The following is an 11,717-nucleotide window of genomic DNA, read 5'->3' as shown; positions in this document are numbered from 1 at the left end:
CACTATTGGCCTGAAATTGTCTCTACTCAGCAGGCAGGGTGTGTGCTTGAGGAGAGGGAATGGTATGATCCAGGAGTTTCCGAGAAACCAGACTGTATATCTTTCAGTGGACAGCTCCCGCAGCTTCCCTAGCTGCCCTTGGAAGCCCACCACCAGCCCCTCTAGAATCTCAGTGTGTCAGAAGCCTCCACAAACCCAGCTCAGAAGCTTTCGTGCCCCTTCCAGCCCCTGGCACCCAACTTCCTGCTTCTTGCCTTTACCCTATTGTCCTGGAAGACGGCTGCTAGAGTTACCTCCAAGTGAGAAGAGGGTGGAAGGATGAGAAACTGAGGGATCTGGGAGTTACCAATCTACCAGTTTCTCACCACAATCCACCAAGCATTCCCACCTGGGGTCTGGTGAGGGAAAAGTTGTGATCTCCTCTCTTAAACTCCTCTGCAAGCTGAGACCATTCTGTCAATTTCTGATGCAAAGCCCAGAATTGGACATTTTAGTGGGAAGGGGTCGTGGATTGCAAGAGAATGGGAGAGGACAAAAGAATTGGGTGGAGGGGGGTGGTGTGGGCACACCAAGTAAGGAAGAAACAGGAAAGGGGAGAAGAGAGCATGTCTTTTTTCCTCAGTCCCCTTCCCCCAGTTAAGAGGCAGATTTACAGCCTCGGTTTGGAGAGGGGGGTGAGCATAAGGAAGACAGATCTGCAGTTCTGCCCTCTGAGTGTCTGGGTACTTAGCTTTAACTCCCCCATTAGCATCAATCCCCATCTTGCTGCCCATCCGTCTTCTGACATCAGCTCCTTCCCCTCTCTGTAGCCCAGGCTTTCTGACCCTAAGTGGCTCTTAAAGGGCCAGTCTAGACCCTTCCCTCCCTCCTGCCACTCCAGGCAGCAGTCTAGTGTATGTACGCATGTCCATTGCGGCCATCCTTGCTAAGGCCATAGCGGTTGGAGGGCATGGGGGATGGGGGCGATGTGTGACTCTTCCCCAGCTCTGTTTTCCTTAGGTCTCCCTTATATTATGGACCTCCATCTTTGTTCACTACCTACCCAAACCCAGAACAAGCCCTTTCACTGGGTTGGAGGGTCACAGACACATGGCTCCTAGAGCTGAGGGCTGGAGAAGGTACGTGGATCCATAGGCAGACCCACCACTCCTTCTCAATTTCCTGGAGGCCCAGAGCAAGGGATGTCAAGAACTGTTGGCTGTTTTTAATTCTCAGCAGCAGTGGGGGTGGGCAGGTTGGAGGCCAAGACTCCTAGGAGATGCCCTGAGCCCCACATTCCTAGCCTCCTTTCCCAGGGATCCAGGCTGTGGTCTGTGGAGGTGGGGGATTTCAAATCTTCCTTTCCTGTGAGGATGGTGACAGGCCAGAGAAATCTGCCTCTGAATTTTCTGGCTTATCTCCCCTATTCCTCAGCAACTGAGCTTAAGGGGACCGGGGGGAAATGGGCTTCTTCCCACCTTCTGCAAAAATGTTGTAACTGCACACTAGGGGCTACAAGAATGCCAGGATGCTTGGAAAGTGCCTCCCCTATCTGCCTTCAATCCTTTCTGCTGCAAAGCTCTGCAGTCCTCTGAGGGGCTCTACAGGATAGTCAACCCCTCTTCCTGATACCTGAAACCCATTCCTTACCTCCCTCTGTGCTTCCTTCTCTGGCTCAGGAGGAGAGGGAATGTGTGGGTGGGGGTCTTGGGAAAATGGCCATGTTAAAAATAGGAGCCCCCAGCTGCACCCCGCAGTGGACCCTTATTTATCACCTTCCAAACCTCACTCTCAAAGAAGCATTAATATTCCTAATTCCTGAAGGCCACCCTGGACTCATAAATTTAACTGGGGAGGTGGGCAAGGGGAGGAGTGAGGTACATGGGATGGGGAGCTTACTGCAGCCTTGAGGAAGCAGAGTATCTCCTGGGGGAGGCGCCTGACTCGTCTGTCCCCTTGCAGACGCCAGTGGGTCTTCATAGGGGAGGAGGAGGAGCCTTTCTGTCAATATTTCCTTTGGGGAGTAGTCTTCTCTCACTGCACCTTTCCTCCCTCCCCTAAAAACAAACAAAAAACCAAAAAACCACCTTCCTCCTGGTCTTCCCCATTAGTTCTCTGTCGCTCTCCCTCCCTCTTTTCTTTGCTATTACTTTCCAGTTGTCCTTTCCTGCTTCTCTCTCTCTCTCACCTCCCTATTGCGCCTTTCTCTGTCTTTGCTTCTCTAATGCTTTTCCTTTTCAGAGCCATTGTGTGAAAAGGAAATTTCCGTCTCTTATTCAGCCTGGATAGTGAGGTTTGAAAAGTCCCTCTCTCGGTGCCCGGATCTCGCTGCTTCAGCCCGTGTGGCCCCTCAAATGCGTCCTTTCTCTTCATCTCTCCTTCTTTCTTCTCGGATCTTGGACAAATTACCCAACCCCTCATTTATCTCCTTAACCCTCTCTCTCTTCTCCTGCCTTCCTTCTCTCCTCAGCCTTCCTTTCTGTCATCCTTTTGCCCCCTCAGTTTCCCCTTCGGTCCTCAGCTCGGAATCCTCTCTCCCTGTTCAGTCTCCTCTGCTCTCCCTGTCGGCCCCCACCCGCACCCCTCAAACTCGACTTCTCCGCCCATGTGGTACCCTCAGACCCCATCATCCCTTCAGTTCCCACCACCACCACACCCCAGTTTCCCCTCCCAGTGGACGAAAGAGAAGGGAGGAGGGGGCCTGAGGAACAGGTAGAGGGAGCGCCATTCCTTGAGGGGAGGGAAAGAGGAGAAACAGCAGGGGAGAGGGAGGGACGCGGCGGGGAGGGGTGGGGAGGGGCATCCTCACTCCCCAGCCGCTGCACCCCCCTCCCCGCGGCTGCTGAGCCATAAATCAGGGCCAAGGCGGTTTGGCCAATGGTAGGGTGACTCGTAAATCGGCCTGTCAAGCTCAGCCAATGAGAGGCGGCGTTAAATCAAGTTCTGTCAGCGCTTGGCCAATGAAAGGCCCTGGGCTGACCATAAATCTGCCTGTAAGAGACAGCGAAAGAGAGAGAGCGTGCCAACGAGCAAGAACAGCCAGGGCGGGCGACTAGGGGAGGGGACCGGGGGAGCGCGCGAGCGGGGAATGGAGAGACGAGCTTAGGAGAAAAAAAGGGCGATAACAGAGGTACAGGAGATGAAGACAGCCTACAGGAGAGACGGACAGATGGAAAGAGACAAAGAGAGGCAGTGAGAGATAGCGTCAGAAAGTCAGCGATAGAGCTCGGACTCGGGCGGGAGACTGATAAGAGATAAAGAGACAAAGAGAGACAGACGGTGACTCACACTCGTGAGCATACAGGGCCTCCAAACACACACACTTCCCGAGACACGCATGAGCAACGCACCACGAGGGACCCAGTGCATGGGCTCACGCGCCAAGCACAACCGCAAGAGAGAGAACGCCTCAAGAAAGCCTGGCTTTTCTTCAGTTTCTTTCCCCTCATTCAGCCCTTATTGAAATTAGGGGCGGGGGTGGCTGTGTGGGCCGTGGCGGGTGGCTGCTTTCTTGCTAAGATCTGCCCTCTATGGTTCTTAGACCCCAGGATTTCTTTCTGTGTCTCCTGAGTTTTTTTTTTTTCCCCCAACGACTGATAATTGGGAAGTCCTTTCTGAGGTCTAACCTCAATCCCTATTGCTTCACCTTTCTACTTGACACTGTTGTGATTTGCCTTCTAAGAACATGTAAAGTAAATCCTTTTACAACCCTTCGGAGAGTTGTCAACTTTCAGAATCTTAGAAGGTCTGAATAGGAAGGACTCTTAGGGATCATCTGGGCACTCGATCCTAGTTTTAGAAAGGCGGATTTGAGACTCTGCCCTCAGATCACGGTCTTACAACGTATTAGTCATTCGGCCTTGGACAAATTACTTAACCTATTTGTGCTTCAGTTTTCACATTTGTAAGAAAGAAATTATAATAGATACTTCATGGTAATTTTGTGAGGATTACATGAAATAATATATGTACAGGGAACTGCATGGGGCACATGTTAAGAGTGTACCCCGCACCCTGCTTTGTACAGATGATAAAATCTGAGCCCCAGAGTGGTCCCGAGATCTGCTCAAGTTCCCAGAGCTAACTATCAGAGAACCTTGACTGAAACCTTTGTCTCTACACCCATAAACTGTTGTTCTTCATTGGTCCAACAGTTCACCTGTCTGGACCCCTGCCTTAGTAGTCCCAGCTTGATTTGGTTTAGGCTCCTGTGACTTTCGTGGAAGGAGGACACCGGAAAGTGCATGTTCCATATTAGGAGTCAGGATTCCTGGACCCTAGAAGTGTGTTGCATGTGAGGGTATCAATCTGTCCACCCCAACTGTGGTTCTTTCTGCCCTTAATATCTTCAGATTTTACTTTGTTCTCTCAAACCATGGACTTGGGGTAGGGAGGGGACAACATGCAGCCAGAGCATTAACGTCAGCATGACTCACATTCCATCCCCAGTGCCACCCCAGTGCCCACACTGCTACTCCCCCCAGCCCCACCCCAAGTAGACAGTAATATCTCATGAATAATAAATGTCTCATTCTTCACTTTTCTTCCTAAGCTTTGGGGGAAAGGGAGGGTGAAGATCCCTGGGTCTCTACTCCCCGGTCAGGGGTCTCTGGATTCCCAGCCCTGCCTTCTGTCCTCAACTGGGAAGCCAGAAAGGAAACGCAGAGAACCAGCGTCACCTGGTGGCCACAGGTGCTTTAAGGAAGTGTGTAAGCATGCACATTGTGACAGGATTTGGTCATTCTGGAGGGAAGGAATGGTATGGTTTCCTAGCCTGGCCCCTGAGCCCTTTTAACTAGAGTCTTTGTTTTCCTGCTTTCTTTCTTTTTTTTTCTTTTTCTTTTTTTTTTTTTTGTTTGAGACGGAGTCTCGCTCAGCCACCCAGGCCGGAGTGCAGTGGCGTGATCTCGGCTCACTGCAACCACCGTCTCCTGGGTTCAAGTGATTCTCCCGTCTCAGCCTCCCAAGTAGCTGGGATTACAGGCACCCGTTATCATGCCCGGTTAATTTTTGTATTTTATTTTATTTATTTGTTATTATTATTTTGAGGCAGAGTTTCACTCTTGTTGCCCAGGCTGGAGTGCAATGGTGTGATCTCGGCTCACTGCACCCTCCACCTCCTGGGTTCAAGCAATTCTCCTGCCTCAGCCTTCTGAGTAGCTGGGATTACAGGCATGCGCCACCATGCCGGGCTAATTTTTGTATTTTTAGTAGAGATGGGGTTTCTCCGTGTTGATCAGGCTGGTCTCGAACTCTTGACCTTACGTGATCCACCCACCTCTGTCTCCCAAAGTGCTGGGATTACAGGCGTGAGCCACCGTGCCCAGCCCATAATTTTTGTATTTTAGTAGAGACGGGGTTTCACCATGTTGGCCAGGCTGGTCTTGAACTCCTGACCTTAGGTGATCTGCCCGCCTCAACCTCCCAAAGTGCTAGGATTACAGGTGTGAGCCACCCCACCAGGCCTGTTCTCTTGCTTTCATAAGTCCGGATGACAAATGCAAGGCAACTGAGGGCCTGGGACTCAGGTGAATTAGCCCCATGGGCAAGACCCTGCCAGGGCAGCTGGAACCTTTTTCTGCCTTTGCCTCAGCTAAGCTCAGTTCCATTTCTGCAAACCAAGGAGTCCTCCTCCATGACCATTCCCTTCGCACAGAGCAAGGGCTGGGGGGCTGGATCCACTGGAGTAGATATCAAAGCAGGATTATAAAATTTTTTAAAGCTGAATAAACTTGTTTGTAAGGATGGCAGATCCTGGCAGCAGTGGTTAGGGGCAGAGGCCATTTCCGGGAAGTTAAACAAAAAGGCGGGCTAATCCTCTTAAATCACCTCACATGTTTTATTACCTAGAAACCCCTCTTCTAAAGACTATGTCCCAGGCCAGCTGCTTCCTGCTCCTGCTTTGACCTAGGTACCCCTGAATCCTTAGGTATTAGGTTCCAGCTCCTGGTGGCCACAGGTGCTTTAGGGATATGTGTGAGCATGCACGTGGTGACAGGATTTGGTCATGCAGGAGGGATGGAATAGTATGGTCTCCTCCTAGCCTGGACCCTGAGCCTAACCGTGACCTGTTTCCTTCTTCCCCAGAGACCGCACCTGAGCATTAAAAGCACAGAATTCATTTATTAATAATTAATAATACTCCTTGGGCAGTCTAGGGCTGAAACATTGATCAAGTGATGGAGAGACTTGATTTGGGAGGCTGGGGAAAGGTTGTTGTGAAAATGCCCACACGTGTTATTTCACCTATTCTCCTATCACCTGGCCACTTTGGTCCTGGAGGAGACAGTCCTGAATTCTGGTGACTAGGGTCACAGTTCTAATGGAGCCTATGGAAACTCCGGGGCCCTCTTTTTAAAATGGAGCCATATGCTTGGCGGAATTGGCGGTTCATGGCTGCATAGAGCACAGGGTTGATGCAACCATTGAGCCAGGTGAGGTTGGCAGCAAGCATGTGGACCACCCGGGGAGCCTGGACTCTGGCATCCAGAATGTTGAGCAGCAAGAAGGGGATGTAGCTCAGGGCAAAGCAGAGGAACACAGCAAAACACATTCGAGTCACCTTCCCAAATTCCGATGAGGAATCCGGAGCTCTTCTGGCTCCTTTAATTGGCTGGGCTTTGGCAGATGCTTCTGGAGGGCTTTTCTCTGCCATCTGCTTAGCTCTCTTGCTGTTGATCTGGTCTCCCACTTCTGATGAGTCCCCTTCCAGGGTCTGGGTGGTGGCAGCACTGACTGGCTCAGATGAAATCCCCTCACTGGGTCCTCCTGATGCTAACTTGCTGTCCAGCTCCTGGAAACGACCAGGCATGGCCTCATCAGTCCCGGCCACATGGTTGGAGTGGATGCTTGCCTGTCGCAACTTGTATTGGTCCAGTGCCTGTGCTGCTCGTTTGACCTGGCGATGGATGAGGCAATAGAAGATGCCAACACTGCTGAGCCCAAGCACAAAGTAGATGCCCATGAGGATGGTGGTGTAAGGCCGGCCTCGGATGCGGTCAAAGCTGCAGGTGCAGACTACAGGTACCAGGATATAAATAGGCCAGAGGGGAGCAAAGCTGGCTACGCCCACAACCCAGGTGCTCACCAGTGCCAGCACTATCCCCTTGGCACTGAAAACTTGGGGAAAAAGCTTAGGGTGGGCAATGAGGAGGTAGCGTCCCAGTGCGATGAGGCAGAGAGTCAGGATGGAGACAGAATTGGAGGCAAAAAGGAGGAGCCCAAATACCCTGCAGAAGGTGGCACCAGTGCGCCAGTGCAGGTGGAGGTAGGTGTCCACAGAGAAGGGCTGCAGGAGCGTGCAGTAGAGGAGATCAGCCAGTGTGAGGTTGGCTATGAGCAGGTTGAATCGGGTACGGAGCTTGGGCTGGATGGCCAAGGCCAGCAGGGTGAGCACATTGCCCACGGTGCCTGTCACAGCCACCACCACCCCCCAGCTAACTGCAACATAACGATAGCCCAGCACAGACTCATGATAGCAGGAGAAGTTGGCGTCAGAGGTGTTCCACATGATAGAGGCTAAAGAGGCAGAGAGGGGAAGAGGAAGAGGGAATCAGAACCTAGCATTCAACTTAGATCTCTTGAACAGTTCTGGGACCGTGGACATCTGAACTGCTCCTGGACCTCACCTTAATTCACTATCCTCCAGAACCATTCCCAGGCCTCTTCATCTCAAGATCCATAACTCTCTCCTTAGGTTCTCTTAGTCCTTTCCCATTCTCAAATATTTTCCCAAGTTTTTATCTAAATATCTCTTGCCTAAATATCTTAGTCCTATTCTGCTCCAAACCTCAGTCCTCTTCTATATCCATCCCGCTGCTCTCAGTAAACCCAGTGCCCTCCAACTTTTCTAATTCCTTCCCCATCCCCAAAGACCCCCAGGAGTCCCCTCTCTCTATTCAGCATCCTGTATTCAGGATCCTCTCTGTATTCAGTTCCCTCTGCTCCTTTCCACTACACACATATATAGGCTTTAGTCATTTCTGTTTGTTACCACCTGGGAGATGAGAAGACCAAGAAAGCAAAAGTATACCCACGACAAAAGTACTTACCTGAGTTTCTCAGCCTTCAATTCTTTCTCTGATGGAAGAAGTTCAACTCACCCAAAGAGCAGTCCTTTCTGGTGGACAGTCAGGCTTCAAGCAGGAGACATCCTGCTCTTATGTATCCTATTATAGTCCACTGAAAGAATAAGAAACTCCCCCGTTACCCAATCCCAGCCACTTCCTTCACCACCTCCGGTCCTACTCATTTTGCTTTGGCTGTGAAATCTAGGCTTCTCTGTTGAAATTCCCCTGCTACTTACTTCAGAGTGGTTTCACTCTTCCTTTCTCCTTCCTGAAACCCAAACTCTCTTTTCTTCCCCTCTCTGCATGGCAGAACTCATCTGTAAGATCATTGCCGAGAATTGCTAGGGCACGGAGTCAGAGCATCAGAACATTTGGGCCACTCCTCAAAGGGCCAAAAGATAAGACCAAGTTCCAGGAGCAACTTTAGGTACCCCCAAAAGCCTTGGGTTTGTTTCGGAGGAGCACTACCTTTCTTCTCTCCACGGCTTAGACATGGTTCAAGTCAGAGGGACCCATGTGACACCCTAGCACATCTGAGAAACCGAGTCAGATGAAGAAAAGTGGGGAATGAGGCATCCAGGATTCTGGTTTCATTCTCCTCAAGGGATCAGGGTCCTGTTCAATCATTCATTTATCCCTTCACCCAACAACTTTGTATTGAGTGCCTACTATACACCAGACTCTGATCTAGACACTGGGGATACAAGAACGTCTGATACATGGCCTTGTGCATAGTCTACTAGGGGAGACAGATACATAAATATGCAAATGCTTAATCAATTCTCCAGAGCAAGGGTGAGTAAACTTCGCCCTATGGGCCAAAACTAGTCTGCTATCTGTTTTTGTATAGCCTGTGACCCAAGAATGTTTTTTTTTTTCCATTTAAAAATGGTTATATTTTAGGCCAGGTGCAGTGGCTCACGCCCATTATCCCAACATTTTGGGAGGCCAAGGAGGGCAGATCGCTTGAGGTCAGGAGTTTGAGACCAGCCTGACCAACATGGTAAAACCCCGTCTCTACTAAAAATACAAAAATTAGCCAGGCGTGGTGGGTGTGCCTGTAATCCCAGCTACTAGGGAGGCTGAGGCAAGAGAATCGCTTGAACCCAGGAGGTGGAGGTTGCTTGCAGTTAGCCGAGATCAGATTGCACCACTGCACTCCAGCCTGGATGACAGAGCAAGACTCCATCTCAAAAAAATAAAATAATAAATAAATAAGTAAAATAAAAATGGTTATATTTTAAATTGTTATATAAGTACCTATGTAATATCCTCAGTTGTATCTCTTGATCAACACAGTTTAAAATATTTATAATCAGGCCCTTTGAGAAAAAGTTTGCTGAGGCTTGCTTTAAAATACTATACAGGCCTGGCTTGGAGGCGCATGCCTGTAATCTCAATACTTTGGGAGGCTGAGCTGGGAGGATGGCTTCAGGTCAGGAGTTTAAGACCAGCCTGGGCAACATAGTGAGACCCTGTCTTTACGATAAATAAATTTAAAAAAAATAGCCAGGTGTAGTGATGTGCATCTGTAGTCCCAGCTACTGGGGAGGCTGAGGTGGGAGGATCATTTGAGTCTGGGAGGTCAAGACTGCAGTGAGCTAAGATTGTGCCACTATACTCCAGCCTGGGTGACACAGCAGGACGTTGTCTCTGAGAAATTAGAAAAACAAACTAACAGGCTGGGCGCAGTGGCTCACGCCTGTAATCCCAGCACTTTGGGAGGCCGAGGCAGGTGGATCATGAGGTCAGGCGTTCGAGACGAGCCTGGCCAACATAGTGAAACCCCGTCTCTACTAAAAATACAAAAAATTAGCTGGGCATGGTGGCAGGTGCCTGTAATCTTAGCTACTTGGGAGGCTGAGGCAGGAGAATTGCTTGAACCTAGGAGGTGGAGGTTGCAGTGGGCCGAGATTGTGCCACTGCACTTCAGCCCGGGCGACAGTGTGAGACTCCGTCTGAAAAACAAACAAAAAAATACATGGCTGGGTGCAGTGGCTAACACCTGTAATCCCAGCACTTTGGCAGGCCAAGGCGGGCAGATCACTTGAGGTCAAGAGTTCAAGACCAGCCTGGCCAATACGATGAAACCCCATCTCTACTAAAAATACAAAAAATTAGCTGGGCATGGTGGCAGGCACCTGTAATGCCAGCTACTTGGGAGGCTGAGGCAGGAGAATCGCTTGAACCTAGGAGGTGGAGGTTGCAGTGAGCCAAGATCGCGCCACTGCACTTCAGCCCAGGTGACAGTGCGAGACTCCGTCTCAAAAACAAACAAACAAAAAACAAACAAAAAAACAAAAAATACATGGCTGGGTGCAGTGGCTCACACCTGTAATCCCAGCACTTTGGGAGACTAAGGCGGGCAGATCACTTGAGGTCAAGAGTTTGAGACCAGCCTGGCCAATATGATGAAACCCCATCTCTACTAAAAATACAAAAATTAGCCAGGCGTGGTGGTGCGCACCTGTAATCCCAGCTACTCGGGAGGCTGAGACAGGAGAATCGCTTGAACCCGGGAGGTGGAGGTTGCAGTGAGCCGAGATTGCACCACTGCACCCCAGCCTGGGAAATAGAGCAAAAACACTTTCTCAAAAAACAAAACAAAACAAAACAACCCAGAACTATACATCAGAGGCTTAGAGAAAAGGAGCATACTATGAAGGAGGAGGTGAGGAAAGGGTTCACAGAGAGGTAACTGAGCTGCATTTTAAATGACGAACAGGAGAGTTTTTGGGAGATAAGTAGAGGGACATTCTAGACAAAGAGAACAGCATGTGTAGAGGCGCAGAGGTTCAGGTAGAAGCCAACAAAGGGCATGAGGTAGAGAACAACAGAGAAGAGCTTGGAGAGTTGAGCAGGCAGGGTCAATGGGGACCTTGTGTATCATGCTAAGGAGCTGGTTTCATGCTGAAGGAGTTGGTGAGATTTGCACTTAGATTGCTGTGAGTAAGGAATGAAGGCATGCAGTCTGGGAGTGAGCCTGGGTAAAGAGGCACTAGTTCAGACGAGAGATAGAATGGGCCTAAGTTAGGGCCAGACCACCTGTACAACTGCATAGGGCCTTGCAGTTTGAAGGGCCTGGTGCTTGGTTCAATGCTCGTCAATCACTGTTTTTAAATTCTTTTTTTTTTTTTTTTTTTTGAGATGGAGTCTTGCTCTGTCACCCAGGCTGGAGTGCTGGAGTGCGGTGGCGCGATCTCAGCTCACTGCAAGCTCCGCCTCCTGGATTCACGCCATTCTCCTGCCTCAGCCTCTCTGAGTAGCTGGGATTACAGGCGCCCGCCACCACGCCTGGCTAATTTTTTATATTTTTAGTAGAGATGGGGTTTCACCGTGGTCTCGATCTCCTGACCTTGCGATCCGCCCGCCTCGGCCTCCCAAAGTGCTGGGATTACAAGCGTGAGCCACCGCGCCCAGCCTTTTAAATTCTTAATACTCTACTTTTTGAATAAGGGGATCTGCTTTTTCATTTTGTACTGGGTCCCACAAATTATGGAGCCAGTCCTGGTTTGGGCAGTGGTTGTGCGAATGGAGGAATGATAAGGATCCATAGGTTGTTAGAAAGTCAAATAGGACTTATTTAGTGATTCATTGGATGAAGAGTTAGGAAGAAGGAGGAACTAGGATAACTTTCTGTTTTCCAGAGGGATGGTGGTGCTCTTAATA

The 11,717-nt window shown here is 50.0% G+C and overlaps 1 protein-coding gene across 1 annotated transcript; it reads right to left on the bottom strand.

Annotated features, from left to right (window-relative positions):
* Positions 1 to 6,082: 6,082 nt before the first annotated feature.
* Positions 6,083 to 8,144, bottom strand: GPR84 (G protein-coupled receptor 84). Its single transcript, XM_055247436.2, has 2 exons — positions 8,031 to 8,144; positions 6,083 to 7,497 (listed from the first exon to the last, which is right to left on the bottom strand). Exon 2 carries the CDS (start codon positions 7,487 to 7,489, stop codon positions 6,299 to 6,301), a length of 1,191 nt encoding a protein of 396 aa, XP_055103411.1. The 5' UTR covers positions 7,490 to 7,497; positions 8,031 to 8,144; the 3' UTR covers positions 6,083 to 6,298.
* Positions 8,145 to 11,717: the final 3,573 nt, after the last annotated feature.

The sequence above is a fragment of the Symphalangus syndactylus genome, chromosome 17, assembly GCF_028878055.3.
Source record: "Symphalangus syndactylus isolate Jambi chromosome 17, NHGRI_mSymSyn1-v2.1_pri, whole genome shotgun sequence".
Lineage (NCBI taxonomy): Eukaryota > Metazoa > Chordata > Mammalia > Primates > Hylobatidae > Symphalangus > Symphalangus syndactylus.
The sequence above is the reverse complement of the archived record's forward strand: the minus strand, read 5'-3'. Positions and strand labels throughout refer to the sequence as shown.